Here is an 18,511-nt window from a genome sequence, read left to right as displayed (position 1 = left end):
GAAAACCAGTACTTGCCTATGTCCTTTCTAAATCTAAATTTATCCAACTTAAATCCATTATTCCTGGTTCTTACCTGGTTCGACACCCTCAGTACTTTATTAATGTCTCCCTTGTTTATGCCCGTCATCCACTTATACACTTCAATGATATCTCCCCTCATTCTACGCCTCTCCAGAGAGTGGAGATTTAAGGCTTTAAGTCTATCTTCATACGGGAGGTTCCTTACACAGTAAATCATTTTAGTCATTCTTCTCTGTATGTTCTCTAATGAGTCTATGTCCATCCTGTAGTAAGGGGACCAAAACTGAGCAGCATAATCTAAATGAGGCCTCACTAGTGATGTATAGAGCTGTAAAATAACTTTTGGACTTCTGTTACTTATGCTTCTTGAGATAAATCCAAGTAATCTGTTGGCCTTGTTGCGCACACTTTAGATTTCTGCTTACCATGACTCCCAAGTCATGGTAAGCTCTACTTCACCTAGATTATAGCTTCGAGGGTTATTTTCATTACCAAGGGCAAGTACCTTACACTTATCCACATTAAACTTCATCTGCCATTTTTCAGACCAAGACATTAATTTGTTCAAATCGTCCTGGAGTTCATTGATATCCTCCTCAGAGTGAATTATACGGCCTATCTTTGTATCATCAGCAAACTTATTCATGTCACTAGTAATCCCCTCATCAAGGTCATTAATGTAAATTATGAACAGGAGAGGGCCTAAAACTGATCCTTGTGGAACGCCACTAGTGACTAATCCCCACTCAGATTTCACTCCATTAATGTTAACTCTCTGCTTTCTATTGGTAAGCCATGCCTCAATCCATGCTAGAACTTTACCTCCTATACCATGAGCTGCCACTTTTCTTAAGAGTCTCTTGTGAGGTACTCTGTCGAAGGCTTTACTAAAATCCAAATAAACAATATCATATTCCTTATCACTGTCAACTGCCATGAAACTGGTTTCGAGAGACACATAAGCACTCACGAAGACATATTTATTTTATGTCCTAGTGCTTGGTAACGTATCTTTCTCAACACTCCTTGATACCTTTGTAACTACACTAACTGTGAATTAAGTCACATAATCTTGTCTCGTTCCATTTCTTTTGAGAGTCAGTTTGGGCCTCCCTTGTCGAGTACTTCCCAAATCTCCTAAAATGTCACGCATTTCACTTAAATTTCTTTGAGCATTCCCCTCAGTCTCGTGAAACCAATGGATAATCAGTAACCTATGACTCTCCTCCTTCCATTTCCGTTTCCTCCAGATTTCAGTGTCTGTTTTGAACAGTTCTTGTGCTAATTCCGTTTATATACAGTCCCACCAAAATCAGTAAGCGAGGTTACCTAACTGAATAATAATAAAAGACACAATACCGTGACTGGAACGATACACAAATAACCCGCCCATAGAAGAGAGGAGCTTACGACAACGTCTCGGTCCGACTTGGACCATTTACAAAGTCTTTGTAAATGGTCCAAGTCGGACCGAAACGTCGTGGTAAGCTCCTCTCTTCTATGTGCGGGTTATCTGTGTTTACCGAACTGAAGACTGTTTAGTGAGTACTTTCCTTTTAGACAAATTATTTGTAAACTTATTTCAGAAGAATCATGTTGTGAATAACTATGACGTTGTATAAGTATTACATTCACTGACTTACCACTTGTTGCATATAGATGTCAGCAGCAACGTATGCAATGATGGCGGCTGTGATGGTGTTGGTAGCTGGGGAATTAGCTCCTCCTGAAAAACAATACAAGATAATGATGCTTCTTCCAGTCTCCTCCCAGAGTCACAAGAACGTTTTCATTCCGCTTGCCAGGGCTCTGGCTGACCGTGGACACCAGGTGAGACAATACTCTGATTCCAGTGATCAGTGATTTTTTGAGATATGAAGCAAAGATCTCATCTGCTGCAAATGAAACAATGAAGGCAGTAGATTTTTAACTGGAATAAAATCAGTCTTCATCTAACATGCTGGAAATTTTCCATAGCCACTTAGACTAAAATCTCTCAAATTTCCCCTAATATTGCAGCTATATATTTCACCTAGGTAACAATATTGCATCTACATCTTTCACCTAGGTAACAATACTAGCCAACAGCTCGGGAACTTTTGAACATCCTAACATCACTGAGATCACCCATGGCATTCCTCAAGTTGAACAAGCGAACATGTTTGAATATAGAAATGACTGGATTAGCTCCTGGTCAATATTTGCCGAAATTCTTCCCACATTTGCAAGCAACTTTTACAAAGTTCCTAAAGTGAAAAAACTTTATGAGAGGAGGAAAGAGTTTGATCTCTTTATGGTAGATCATGGATTTAACGAGGTAAGAATGTTACTTTGAATGTTACTTTGAATGTTTCTTCGAATGTTACTTTTGAGTGTAGTGTAAGACGTAGTAAGTCATATATATCAAAGACCATTATTATAAAATGTATTAAGGAAAGTTTACAGGTGCTTAGCTAGAGATGAAGAATTAGACACATGTCCGACATCTGGGTGTCTTTATTTATAGACGTTTCACCAATCAGTTATAAAGGCAGTACAAAAACATAACTAAACAATGTAGAATTGTATAATAAAGATGAGGTAATCAGTCCCTCAGTCTTGAAGTTAGTGAGGGACTGATTACCTCATCTTCTGTATATAACTCTACATTCTTCAAATTATGTCCTTGCATTGTATTGATAAAGACACTGGTGAGCGAAACGTCTACAGATGAAGATACCCAAATGTTGGGCATGTCTCAAATTCTTCATCTTGTTGGTATTATATAGAATTTAGGTAGAACTTAACGAGAATTATTGAACACAATATTAAAGTGATCAAAGTATATCTAATGTTCTTTTACTAAAAATAAAAGAAAATCACTGAATGATTTTTCATTAGCAGTTAACCTGTGTTATGTTAACCTCTGTCATGTTAACTTCTGTTATGTAAACCTGTGTAATGTTAACCTCTGCTATGTTAACTTCTGTTATATTAACCACTGTTATGTTAACCTCTCTTATGTTAACTTCTGTTATGTTAACCACTGTTATGTTAACCTACGTTATGTTAACCCCTGTTACGTTAACCACTGTTATGTTAACCTTTGTTATGTTAACCCCTATTATGTTAATCTCTGTTATGTTAACCTCTGTTATGTTAACCTCTGTTATGTTAACCTCTGTTATATTAACTTCTGTTATGTTAACCTCTGTTATGTTAACCTCTGTTATGTTAACCTCTGTTATGTTAACCACTGTTATGTTAACCTGTGTTATGTTAACCTCTGTTAAGTTAACCTCTGTTAAGTTAACCTCTGTTATGTTTACCTCTGTTATGTTAATCACTGTTATGTTAACCTATGTTATGTTAACCCCTGTTATGTTAACCTCTGTTATGTTAACCTATGTTATGTTAACCCCTGTTATGTTAACCTCTGTTATGTTAACCTCTGCTATGTTAACCCCTGTTATGTTAATCTGTGTTATGTTAACCTCTGTTGTGTTAACCTCTGTTATGTTAACCTCTGCTATGTAAACTTCTGTTATGTTAACCTCTGTTATGTTAACCTCTGTTGTGCTAACAACTGTTATGTCAACCTCTGTTATGTTAACCTCTGTTATGTTAACCTCTGTTATGTTAACCTCTGTTATGTTAACCTCTGTTATGTTAACCCCTGTTATGTTAACCGCTGTTACGTTAACAACTGTTATGTTAATCTCTGTTATGTTAACCTATGTTATGTTAACCTCTGTTATGTTAACCTCTGTTATGTTAACCTCTGTTATGTTAACCACTATTATGTTAACCTCTGTTATGTTAACCTCTGTTAAGTTAACCTCTTTTATGTTAACGTCTGTTATGTTGACCACTGTTATGTTAACCACTGTTATGTTAACCACTGTTATGCTAACCACTGTTATGTTAACCTCTGTTATGTTAACTTCTGTTAAGTTAACCTCTGTGGTGTTAATATCTGCTACGTTAACCTGTGTTATGTTAACCACTGTTATGTTAACTGCTGTTATATTAACGGCTGTTATGTTAACCGCTGTTAAGTTAACTGCTGTTACTCTAATCTCTGTGATGTTAGCCACTGTTATGTTAACTGGTGTTATGTTAATCACTGTTATGTTAATTAACTACTGTTATGTTAATCACTGTTATGTTAATTAACTGCTGTTATATTAACCTATGTTATGTTAATTAACTGCTGTTATGTTAACCGCTGTTATATTAACTGTTGTTATGTTAACCACTGTTATGTTAACTGCTGTTAAGTTAACCTCTGTGATGTTAATATCTGCTACGTTAACCTCTGTTATGTTAACTGCTGTTATATTATCGGCTGTTATGTTAACCGCTGTTAATTTAACTGCTGTTACATTAAAATCTGTGATGTTAACCACTGTTATGTTAACTGCTGTTATGTTAATCACTGTTATGTTTATTAGCTACTGTTATGTTAACCACTGTTATGTTAACCACTGTTATGTTAACCACTGTTATGTTAAAAACTGCTGTTATGTTAACCGCTGTTATGTTAACTTCTGTTATGTTAACTACTGTTATGTTAACTGTTGTTATGTTAACCAATGTTATGTTAATTAACTCATGTCATGTTAACGGTTGTTATGTTAACTGCTGTTATGTTAACCTTTGTGACGTTAACCTCAGTTATGTTAACTGCTGTTATGTTAACCGCTGCTATTCTAACTGCTGTTACGTTAACCACTGTTATGTTAACTGCTGTTATGTTAAGCACTGTTATGTTAACTGCTGGTATGTTAACCGCTGTTATGTTAACCACTGTTATGTTAACCTCTGTTAGGTTAACCTCTGTTATGTTAACCTCTGTTATGTTAACCTCTGTTATGTTAACCACTGTTATATTAACCACTGTTATGTTAACCACTGTTATACTAACCACTGTTATGTTAACCTCTGTTATTTTAACAATCGTTGTTAGCCTCTGTTATGTTAACTACAGTTAAGTTAACCTCTGTGATGTTAATATCTGCTACGTTAACCTCTGTTATGTTAACCTGTGTTATGTTAACTGTTGTTATATTAACTGTTGTTATGTTAACCGCTGTTAAGTTAACTGCTGTTACGTTAACCTCTGTGATGATAACCTCTGTTATGTTAACTGCTGTTATGTTAACCACTGTTATGTTAATTAACTGCTGTTACGTTAACCGCTGTTATGTTAACTGCTGTTATGTTAATTATTGTAAAGTTATATACCTACTGTTATGTTAACTGCTTTTATGTTAACAGCTGTTAAGTTAACCACTGTTATATTAATTAGCTGCTTTTATGTAAGCTGATGTTATGTTAACCTCTGTGATGTTAACCTTTGTTATGTTAACTGCTGTTATGTTAACTGCTTGCTATGTTTACCGTTATTATGTTAATTAACTGCTGTTATGTTAACTGCTGTTATGTTAACTGCTGGTATGTTAACCACTGATATGTTAGCTGCTGTTATGTTAGCCTCTGTGATGTTAACCTCTGTCATGTTAACTGCTGTTATGCTAACTGCTGTTATGTTAGCTGCTGCTATGTTAACCGCTGATAATTAACTGCTGCTATGTTAACCGCTGATAATTAACTGCTGTTATGTTAACCACTGTTATGTTAAATGCTGCTATGTAAAACACTGTTTTGTTAACCACTGTTATGTTAACCGCTGTTATGTTAACCTCTGTTATGTTAACCACTGTTATGTTAACCTCTGTTTTTGTTAACCACCGTTATGTTAACCATTGTTATGATAACCACTGTTATGTTAACCGCTGTTATGTTAACCTCTGTTATGTTAACCTCTGTTATGTTAACCTCTGTTATGTTAATCTCTGTTATTACCTGGAGAGAGTTCCGGGGGTCAACGCCCCCGCGGCCCGGTCTGTGACCAGACCTCTGTTTTGTTAACCACCGTTATGCTAACCATTGTTATGATAACCACTGTTATGTTAACCTCTGTTATGTTAACCTCTGTTATGTTAACCACTGTTATGTAAACCTCTGTTTTTGTTAACCACCGTTATGTTAACCATTGTTATGATAACCACTGTTATGTTAACCGCTGTTATGTTAACCTCTGTTATGTTAACCTGTTATGTTAACCTCTGTTATGTTAAACTCTGTTATGTTAACCACTGTTATGTTAACGTCTGTAATGTTACCCACTGTTTTGTTAACCTCTGTTATGTTAATCTCTGTTATGTTAACCTCTGTTATGTTAACCACTGCTATGTTAACATCTGTTATGTTACCCTATATTATGTTAACATCTGTTATGTAAACCACTGTAATGTTAACATCTGTTATGTTAACCTCTGTTATGTTAACCTCTATTATGTTAACCTCTGTTATGTTAACCTCTGTTACGTTAACCTCTGTTATGCTAACAGCTATTATGTTAACTAATGTTATGTTAACCTCTGTTATGTTAACCTCTGTTACGGTAACCTCTGTTATGTTAACAGCTATTATGTTAACCACACTTATGTTAACCACTTTTATGTTAAACACTTTTATGTGAACCTCTGTTATGTTAACCACTATTATGCTAACCTCTGTTATGTTAACCACTGTTATGTTAAACACTGTTATGTTAACCTCTGTTAAGTTAACAGCTATTATGTTTACGACTGTTATGTTAACCACTGTTATGTTAGCCTCTGTTATGTTAACCATTGTTATGTTAAACGCTCATGCAATTCAGAATTTTCTCGTAACTCATCAAATTAACGTTCCGCTAATTACTTGCTTCAGTCTGAAAAATACTAAGTTTTGTAAGCTGCACCGGAAATATTAAGAGTTATGAGTGATGAGAAGGACTCCCAAAGTAATCAAATTCATTTCAAGGTATTGGTTTGATAGACTTACAAAATTTGCATATTTTTCCTTTTGATCAATAATGTATTGTCGTCATTACTAATCTATTGTCTTGATAACAGATCTATTGTCGTGATTTCTGATCTATTGTCGTGATTACTAATCTATTGTCGTGATAATAGATCTATTGTCGTGATTTCTGATCTATTGTCGTGATTACTAATCTATTGTCGTGATAACAGATCTATTGTCGTGATTTCTGATCTATTGTCTTGAGTACTGATCTATTGTCGTGATTACTGATCTATTGTCGTGATTAGTAATCTATTGTTGTGATTATTAACTTATTCTCGTGATTATTGCTCTTTTGTCGTAATTATATAAACAGTAATTTAACTTGTATATTTCATAAGAATTTCTTAGGGAAGTGGAAAAGAATTCATACTGCGTAAGCCATGCGTGTCATAAGAGGCGAGTAAAATGCTGGAAGCTGGGTGCTAGTAACACCTTGTACTGCATAAACTACTAAATTCTGGAAGCATGGTGCTAGTAACACCTACTGCATAAATTATCAAATGCTGGAAACAAGGTGATAGTAACACCTACTATTGCATAAATTGGTAAATGCTGGAAACAGGGTGTTAGCAACACTTTCTACTACTTAAATTACTAAATGATGGCAGGAAGATACTAGTAACAACTTTTACTATATAAAGTACTAAATGCTGGAAGCAAGGTGCTAATAATACCTTCTACTGCATAAATTACTAAATGCTGGGAGCTGGGTGCTAGTAACACCTTCTACTGTATAAATTACTAAATGCTGGAAAATGGGTGCTAATAACACTTTTATTGCTTAAATTACTAAATGCTGGATGCACGGTGCTTGTAACACCTACTGCATAAATTACTAAATGCTGGAAACAAGGTGCTAGTAATACCTGCTGCATAAATTACTAAATGCTGCCAGCAAGGTGCTAGTGACATCTGCTACATAAATTACTAAATGCTGGATGCATGGTGCTACTTACAGATACTGCACAAATTATTCAATGCTGGAAACAAGGTGCTAGTAACATCTGTTACTGAAAAAATTGCTGAATGCTTGAAGCAGGGTGCTAGTAACACCTTCTAATGCATAAATTACTAAATGCTGGAAGCAGGGTGCTAGTAACACCTTCTACAGGACTCACGAAATCGTAATGACACGATTGCAAACAAACCATACCACGGGAGGGATTGAACCCGCAGTCACAGAGTCTAAAAACTCCAGATCGTCGCGTTAGCCACTGGACCAGCTAGCCACAATAAGATTCGTTCAACTAGGTATATTTCTACACCATAGGAAGGTTAGCATAGGCACTACTGTGACCACAAATGCAAGTACAGCATAAATTTCTAAATGCTGGCAGCAAGTTGCTAATAACACCTACTGCATAAATTATTAAATGCTAGCAGCAATGTGCTAGTAACACCTACTGCATAAATTACTAAATGCTGGATGCAAGGTGCTATTAACACCTACCACTGCATAAATTGCTAAATGCTGGTACAAGGGTGCTAGTAACACCTACTGCATGAATCATAAATGCTGGCATCAAAATGCTAGTAGCACCTTCTGTTTAATTTACTAAATGCTGGCAGCAAGGTACTAGTAACGCTTGCTGCACAAATTACTAAACGCACTAAACAAGGTGCTAGTAACACCTACTACTGCACAAATTGCTAAATGCTGGAAACAGGGTGCTAGTAACACCTTCTACTGCATGAATTATAAATGCTGGCATCAAGGTGCTAGTAACACCTATTGCTTAAATTACTAAATGCTGGATGCAAGGTGCTAGAATGACCTACTGCATAAATTACTAAATGCTGGAAATACGGTGCTAGTAACACCTACTACTGCATAAATTGCTAAATGCTGGGAGCAGGTGCTAGCAACGACTTCTACCGCATAAATTTCTAAATGCTAGCAGGAAGGTGCTAGTAACAACTTTTGCTTCATACATTACTAAATGCTGGAAGCAAGGAGCTAATAACACCTTCTACTGCATAAATTACTAAATGCTGGGAGAAAAGTGCTAGTAACACCTACTGCATAAATTACTAGATGCAGGAAGCAGGGTGCTATTAAGACTTTCTAGTGCAGTAATCTGAAACCAAGACAACGGTGCATAAGTGTTGGCAATAAAGCTAATAGAATCCTTGGCTTCATATCAAGAAGCATAAATAATAGGAGTCCTCAGGTTGTTCTTCAACTCTATACATCCTTGGTTAGGCCTCATTTAGATTATGCTGCACAGTTTTGGTCACCGTATTACAGAATGGATATAAAGGCTCTGGAAAATGTACAAAGGAGGATGACAAAGTTGATCCCATGTATCAGAAACCTTCCCTATGAGGATAGACTAAGGGCCCTGAATCTGCACTCTTTAGAAAGACGTAGAATTAGGGGGGATATGATTGAGGTGTATAAATGGAAGACAGGAATAAATAAAGGGGATGTAAATAGTGTGCTGAAAATATCTAGCCTAGACAGGACTCGCAGCAATGGTTTTAAGTTGGAAAAATTCAGATTCAGGAAGGATATAGGAAAGGACTGGTTTGGTAATAGAGTTGTGGATGAGTGGAACAAACTCCCAAGTACAGTTATAGAGGCCAGAACGTTGTGTAGCTTTAAAAATAGGTTGGATAAGTACATGAGTGGATGTGGGTGGGTGTGAGTTGGACCTGACAGCTTGTGCTACCAGGTCGGTTGCCGTGTTCCTCCCTTAAGTCAATGTGACCTGACCCGACTAGGTTGGGTGCATTGGCTTAAGCCGGTAGGAGACTTGGACCTGCCTCGCATGGGCCAGTAGGCCTGCTGCAGTGTTCCTTTGTTCTTATGTTCTTATGTTCTTATAAATTGCTAAATGCTGGAAGCAGTGTGCTAGTAAGACTTCCTACTGCATAAATTGCTAAATGCTGGCAGCAAGGTGTAAGCAACACCTATTGCACAAATCACTAAATGCAGGAAGCAGTGTGCCAGTAAGATTTTCCACTGCATAAATTACTAATGCTGGCAACAAAGAGCTAGTAACACCTACTGCATAAATTACTAAATGTTGGATTTAAGGTGCTAGTTACACTTAATGCATAAATTACTAAATGCTGGAAACAAGGTGCTAGTAACACCTACGACTGTATAAATTACTAAATGCTGGGAGCATTGTGCAAGTAACACCTACTACTGCATAAATTACTAATTGCTGGCAGCATTGTGCTAGTAACACTTACTGCATAAATTACTAAATGCTGGAAACAAGGTGCTAGTAACACCTACTACTACATAAATTGCTAAATGGCAGCAGCAAGGTGCTGGTAAAGTCATTGGTCTAATCCGGGGGGAGGAACATGGACCTGCTCCGCATGGGTCAGTAGGCCTGTTGCAGTGTTCCTTCTTACTTATGTTCTTATGTAAGCAGGTGCTAACCACGCTTTCTACTACATAAATTACTGAATTATAGAAGCAATAGCTAGTAACACTTTCTGCTGCATAAATTACTAAATGCTGAAAGCAAGGTGCTAGTAACACCTTCTGCTGCATAAATTACTAAATGTTAGAAGCAAGGTGCTAGTAACACCTTCTACTGCATAAATTACTAAATGTTAGAAGCAAGGTGCTAGTAACATCTTATACTCCATAAATTGATAAATCCTGAAAGCTAGGTGCTAGTGACATCTTCTGCTGCATAAATTACTAAATGCTGGAAGCAAGGTGCTAGTAACACCTTCTACTGCATAAATTACTAAATGTTAGAAGCAAGGTGCTAGTAACATCTTATACTGCATAAATTGATAAATCCTGAAAGCTAGGTGCTAGTGACATCTTCTGCTGCATAAATTACTAAATGATGGAAGCAAGGTGCTAGTAACACCTTTTACTACATAAATTACTGAATTCTAGAAGGAAGGTGCTAGTAAAACTTTCTGCTGCATAAATTACTAAATGCTGGCAGCAGGGTGCTAGTAACACCTGTGTAAAATATAAAATTTTAAAAGAAAAACTTTCCTTTTTCTTTTCTAGGTCACCCAGCTTAGGTGGGATACTGCCGATTAGTTGAAAAAAATCATAAGTAATTTGTCTCAATTTCCTGAGCTCACTTTTATTATATAATTTACTAGTTTTTAATCAGTGTGCATAATGCATCTCATTTCTTTGTGAAAAATTAAACACGTGTTCAATATGTGTCTATTTCCTCTCTATTTGTAGACGTTTCGCCAGCCAGTGGTTTCATCAACACAGTAAAAGGACATAATTTGAAGAATTATACAAACGATGAGGTAATCAGTCCCTCAGGCTTGAAGCTGGTGAACACCACCGTAGTCTTGAAAGAACTGAAGCACAGTCTTGGAGTTTGGCGCTTATATAGTGGCGACAGGTTTAGGAGGCGCAGCACACGATGACTTTGTTTTCAGTTACTTCCATAAGTCGCTCTCTCAGGATCAAATATTTCTTTATTACCCAAAATAAAAATACATGTTAATCACATTCTTTGATGCTAAACAATATTTGTTTACATGTAGCTCACACATTGCCAGAGAAATATCTACTATTTATTTCTACGTCTTGTTGTCAGTGAGAAATTTAAGCATGAAGTCGAGAAAAATGCTCAAAATGTTTAATTAAGAAAGAATTCAACAAATGTCAGAATAAATAAAAAAATAAATAAAAGGGAAAATATTGAAAATGGCAGAAAATTAATCTGACATAGCGTCTATACTTAAGGCAGCCTTCTGGTCTATAGAAATGACTATGGCACCATTTGTTTTCTTGGTCAGAGACTAAGAAACTCAGCACTGACGAAATTAGCAGCCTTGATGTAATCTCTGGAGAAACTGAATATCATCATATCAAGCGGGCAGAATGAAATACCTGCCAGTCATGACAGAATGATATATCTGCCAGTCTTGACAAAATGATATACCTGCCAGTCATGACAGAATGAAATACCTGCCAGTCATGACAGAATGATATATCTGCCAGTCTTGACAAAATGATATACCTGCCAGTCATGACAGAATGAAATACTTGCCAGTCATGACAGAATGATATATCTGCCAGTCTTGACAAAATGATATACCTGCCAGTCATGACAGAATGATATACCTGACAGTCATGACAGAATGATATACCTGCCAGTTATGACAGAATGATATACCTGCAAGTCATGACAGAATGACATACCTGCCAGTCATGACAGAATGATATACCTGCCAGTCTTGACAGAATGATATACCTGCCATTCATGACAGAATGATATACCTGCCAGTCATGACAGAATGATATACCTGCCAGTCATGACAGAATGATATACCTGCCAATCTTGACAGAATGATATGCTTGCCAGTCATGACAGAATGATATACCTGCCAGTCATGGCAGAATGATATACCTGCCAGTCTAGACAGAATGATATACCTGCCAGTCATGACAGAATGATATACCTCCCAGTCTTGACAGAATGACATACATGCCAGGCATCACACAAAGATATACCTGCCAGTCATGAAAGAATGATATACCTGCCAATCATGACAGAATGATATACCTGCCAGTCATGACAGAATGATATACCTGCAAGTCTTGACAAAATAATATACCTGCCAGTCATGACAGAATGATATACCTGCCAGTCATGGCAGAATGATATACCTGCCAGTCATGAAGGAATGATATGCCTGCCAGTCATGACAGAATGATATACCTGCCAGTCATGACAGAATGATATACCTGCCAGTCATGACAGAATGATATACATGCCAGTCATGACATAATGACATACCTGCCAGTCATGACAGAATGATATACCTGCCAGTCATGACAGAATGATATACCTGCCAGTCATGACAGAATGATATACCTGCCAGTCATGACAGAATGATATACCTGCCAGTCATTACAGAATGATATACCTGTCAGTCTTGACAGAATGATATGCCTTCCAGACATGACAGAATGATATACCTGCCAGCCTTGACAGAATGATATGCCTTCCAGTCATGACAGAATGATATTCCTGCCAGTCTTGACAGAATGACATACATGCCAGTCATGACACAAAGATATACCTGACAGTCATGAAAGAATGATATACCTGCCAATCATGACAAAATGATATACCTGCCAGTCATGAAAGAATGATATACCTGCCAGTCTTGACAAAATGATATACCTGCCAGTCACGACAGAATGATATACTTGCCAGTCATGGCAGAATGATATACCTGCCAGTCATGACAGAATGATATGCCTGCCAGTCATGACAGAATGATATACCTGCCAGTCATGACAGAATGATATACCTGCCAGTCATGACAGAATGATATGCCTGCCAGTCATGATAGAATGATATACCTGCCAGTCATGACAGAATGATATACCTGCCAGTCATGACAGAATGATATACCTGCCAGTCATGACAGAATGATATACCTGCCAGTCATGACAGAATGATATACCTGCCAGTCATGACAGAATGATATACCTGCCAATCTTGACAGAATGATATTCTTGCCAGTCATGACAGAATGATATACCTGCCAGTCATGGCAGAATGATATACCTGCCAGTCTAGACAGAATGATATACCTGCCAGTCATGACAGAATGATATACCTGCCAGTCTTGACAGAATGACATACATGCCAGGCATGACACAAAGATATACCTGCCAGTCATGAAAGAATGATATACCTGCCAATCATGACAGAATGATATACCTGCCAGTCATGACAGAATGATATACCTGCCAGTCTTGACAAAATAATATACCTGCCAGTCATGACAGAATGATATACCTGCCAGTCATGGCAGAATGATGTACCTGCCAGTCATGAAGGAATGATATGCCTGCCAGTCATGACAGAATGATATACCTCACAGTCATGACAGAATGATATACCTGCCAGTCATGATAGAATGATATTCCTGCCAGTCATGACAGAATGATTTACCTGCCAGTCATGACAGAATGATATACCTGCCAGTCATGACAGAATGATATACCTGCCAGTCATGACAGAATGATATACCTGCCAGTAATGACAGAATGATTTACCTGCCAGTCATGACAGAATGATATACCTGCCAGTCATGACAGAACGATATACATGCCAATCATGACATAATGACATACCTGCCAGTCATGACAGAATGATATACCTGCCAGTCATGACAGAATGATATGCCTGCCAGTCATGACAGAATGATATACCTGCCAGTAATGACAGAATGATTTACCTGCCAGTCATTACAGAATGATATACATGTCAGTCTTGACAGAATGATATGCCTTCCAGTCATGACAGAATGATATACCTGCCAGCCTTGACAGAATGAAATGCCTTCCAGTCATGACTGAATGATATTCCTGCCAGTCTTGACAGAATGACATACATGCCAGTCATGACACAAAGATATACCTGCCAGTCATGAAAGAATGATATACCTGCCAATCATGACAAAATGATATACCTGCCAGTCATGACAGAATGATATACCTGCCAGTCTTGACAAAATGATATACCTGCCAGTCATGGCAGAATGATATACCTGCCAGTCATGACAGAATGATATGCCTGCCAGTCATGACAGAATGATATACCTGCCAGTCATGACAGAATGATATACCTGCCAGTCATGACAGAATGATATACCTGCCAGTCATGATAGAATGATATTCCTGCCAGTCATGACAGAATGATTTACCTGCCAGTCATGACAGAATGATATACATGCCAGTCATGACAGAATGACATACCTGCCAGTCATGACAGAATGATATACCTGCCAGTCATGACAGAATGATATACCTGCCAGTCATGACAGAATGATATACCTGCCAGTCATGACAGAATGATATACCTGCCAGTCATGACAGAATGATATACTTGCCAGTCATTACAGAATGATATACCTGTCAGTCTTGACAGAATGATATGCCTTCCAGTCATGACAGAATGATATACCTGCCAGTCATGACAGAATGATATACCTGCCAGCCTTGACAGAATGATATGCCTTCCAGTCATGACAGAATGATATACCTGCCAGTCATGACAGAATGATATACCTGCCAGTCATGGCAGAATGATATACTTGCCAGTCTTGACAGAATGATATACCTGCCAGTCATGACAGAATGATATACCTGCCAGTCTTGACAGAATGATATACATGGTAGGCATGACAGATTGATATTGCTACCAGTCATAACAGAATAATATACCTGCCAGTCTTGACAGAATGATATACCTGCCAATCATGACAGAATGATATACCTGCCAGTCATAACAGAATGATATACCTGCAAGTCATGACAGAATGATATACCTGCCAGTCATAACAGAATGATATACCTGCAAGTCATGACAGAATGATATACCTGCCAATCTTGACAGAATGATATACCTGCAAGTCATGACAGAATGATATACCTGCCAGTCATGGCAGAATGATATACCTGCCAGTCATGACAGAATGATATACCTGCCAGTCATGACAGAATGATATACCTGCCAGTCTTGACAGAATGATATACATGGTAGGCATGACAGATTGATATTGCTACCAGTCATAACAGAATAATATACCTGCCAGTCTTGACAGAATGATATACCTGCCAATCATGACAGAATGATATACCTGCCAGTCATAACAGAATGATATACCTGCAAGTCATGACAGAATGATATACCTGCCAGTCATAACATAATGATATACCTGCAAGTCATGACAGAATGATATACCTGCCAATCTTGACAGAATGATATACCTTCAAGTCATGACAGAATGATTTACCTGCCAGTCATGGCAGAATGATATACCTGCCAGTCATGACAGAATGATATACCTGCCAGTCATGACAGAATGATATACCTGCCAGTCTTGACAGAATAATATACCTGCCAGTCTTGACAGAATGATATACCTGCGAGCCATGACAGAATGATATACCTGCCAGTCATGACAGAATGATATATCCGCCACTCATGACAGAATGATATACCTGCCAACCATGACAGAATGATATACCTGCCAGTCACACCAGAATAATATACTTGCCAGTCATAACAGAATGATATACCTGCCAGTCATGACAGAATGATATATCTGCCAGTCATGACAGAATGATATATCTGCCAGTCTTGACAGAATGATATACCTGCCAGTAATGACAGAATGTTATACCTTCCAGTCATGACAAAATGATATACTTGCCAGTCTTGACAGAATGATATACGTGCCAGTCATGACAGAATGATGTACCTGTCAGTCATGACAGAATGATATACCTGCCAGTCATGACAGAATGATATACCTGCCAGCCATGACAGAATGATATACCTGCCAGTCATGACAAAATGACATAGGTGCCAGTCATGACAGAATGATGTACCTCTCAGTCATGACAGAATGATATACCTGCCAGTCATGACAGAATGATATACCTGCCAGTCATGACAGAATGATATACCTGCCAGTCATGACAGAATGATTTACCTGCCAGTCTTGACAGAATGATATACCTGCCAGTCTTGACAGAATGATATACCTGCGAGCCATGACAGAATGATATACCTGCCAGTCATGACAGAATGATATATCCGCCACTCATGACAGAATGATATACCTGCCAACCATGACAGAATGATATACTTGCCAGTCACACCAGAATAATATACTTGCCAGTCATAACAGAATGATATACCTGCCAGTCATGACAGAATGATATATCTGCCAGTCATGACAGAATGATATATCTGCCAGTCTTGACAGAATGATATACCTGCCAGTAATGACAGAATGTTATACCTTCCAGTCATGACAAAATGATATACTTGCCAGTCTTGACAGAATGATATACGTGCCAGTCATGACAGAATGATGTACCTGTCAGTCATGACAGAATGATATACCTGCCAGTCATGACAGAATGATATACCTGCCAGCCATGACAGAATGATATACCTGCCAGTCATGACAAAATGACATACGTGCCAGTCATGACAGAATGATGTACCTCTCAGTCATGACAGAATGATATACCTGCCAGTCATAACAGAATGATATAACTGCCAGTCATGACAGAATGATATACCTGCCAGTCATGACAGAATGATATACCTGCCAGTGATGGGAGAATGATATACCTGCCTGTAATGACAAAATGTTGTAACTACCAGCCATGACAGAATGATATACCTGCCAGTCATGACAGAATGATATACCTGCCAATCATGACAGAATGATATACCTGCTAGTCATGACAGAATGATATACCTGCTAGTCATGAGAGAATGATATACCTGCCAGTTATGACAGAATGATATACCTGCCAGTCATGACAGAATAATATACCTGCCAGTCATGACAGAATGATATACTTGCCAGTCATGACAGAATGATATACCTGCTAGTCATGAGAGAATGATATACCTGCCAGTCTTGACAGAATGAAATAACTGCCAGTCATGGCAGAATGATATACCTGCCAGTCATGACAGAATGATATAACTGCCAGTCATGACAGAATGATATACCTGCCAGTCATGACAGAATGATATACCTGCTAGTCATGAGAGAATGATATACCTGCCTGTTATGACAGAATGATATACCTGCCAGTCAGGACAGAATAATATACCTGCCAGTCATGAGAGAATGATATACCTGCCAGTCTTGACAGAATGATTTACCTGCCAGTCATGAAAGAATGATATACCTCCTAGTCATGAGAGAATGATATACCTGCCAGTCATGACAGAATAATATACCTGCCAGTCATGACAGAATGATATACCTGCCAGTCATGACAGAATGATATACCTGCTAGTCATGAGAGAATGATATACCTGCCAGTTATGACAGAATGATATACCTGCCAGTCATAACAGAATGATATACCTGCCAGTCATGACAGAATGATATACCTGCCAGTCATAACAGAATGATATACCTGCCAGTCATGACAGAATGATATACCTGCCAGTCATAACAGAATGATATGCCTGACAGTCACTACAGAGTGATATATCTGCCAGCCATGACAGAATGATATACCTGCCAGTCTTGACAGAATGATATACCTGCCAGTCTTGACAGAATGATGTACCTGCCAGTCATGACAGAATGATATACATACCTGTCATGGCAGAATAATATACCTGCCAGTCATGACAGAATGATGTACCTGCCAGTCATGACAGAATGATATACCTGCCAGTCATGACAGAATGATATACATACCTGTCATGGCAGAATGATATACCTGCCAGTCATGACAGAATGATGTACCTGCCAGTCATTACAGAATGATATACCTGCTAGTCATGATAGAATGATATACCTGCCAGTCATGACAGAATGATATACCTGCCAGTCATGACAGAATGATATACCTGCCAGTCATGACAGAATGATATACCTGCCAGTCATGACAGAATGATATACCTGCCAGTCATGACAGAATGATATACCTGCCAGTCATGACAGAATGATATACCTGCCAGTCATGACAGAATGATATACCTGCCAGTCATGACAGAATGATATACCTGCCAGTCATGACAGAATGGTATACCTGCCAGTCATGACAAAATGATATACCTGCCAATCATGACAGAA

The 18,511-nt window shown here is 38.0% G+C and overlaps 1 protein-coding gene across 8 annotated transcripts in view; it reads left to right on the top strand.

Moving 5' to 3' along the window:
• Positions 1–18,511, top strand: part of LOC128703100 (UDP-glycosyltransferase UGT5-like) — a 104,065-nt gene that overhangs the window by 21,052 nt on the left and 64,502 nt on the right. For all 8 annotated transcript variants that reach the window (XM_070103494.1, XM_070103499.1, XM_070103495.1 and 5 more), the window contains 2 exons: positions 1,682–1,852; positions 2,091–2,339. In XM_070103494.1, the coding sequence (XP_069959595.1) occupies positions 1,682–1,852; positions 2,091–2,339 (420 nt within the window). The remainder of the gene's footprint in view (positions 1–1,681; positions 1,853–2,090; positions 2,340–18,511) is intronic.

The sequence above is a fragment of the Cherax quadricarinatus genome, chromosome 85 (assembly GCF_038502225.1).
Source record: "Cherax quadricarinatus isolate ZL_2023a chromosome 85, ASM3850222v1, whole genome shotgun sequence".
Lineage (NCBI taxonomy): Eukaryota > Metazoa > Arthropoda > Malacostraca > Decapoda > Parastacidae > Cherax > Cherax quadricarinatus.
The sequence above is the reverse complement of the archived record's forward strand: the minus strand, read 5'-3'. Positions and strand labels throughout refer to the sequence as shown.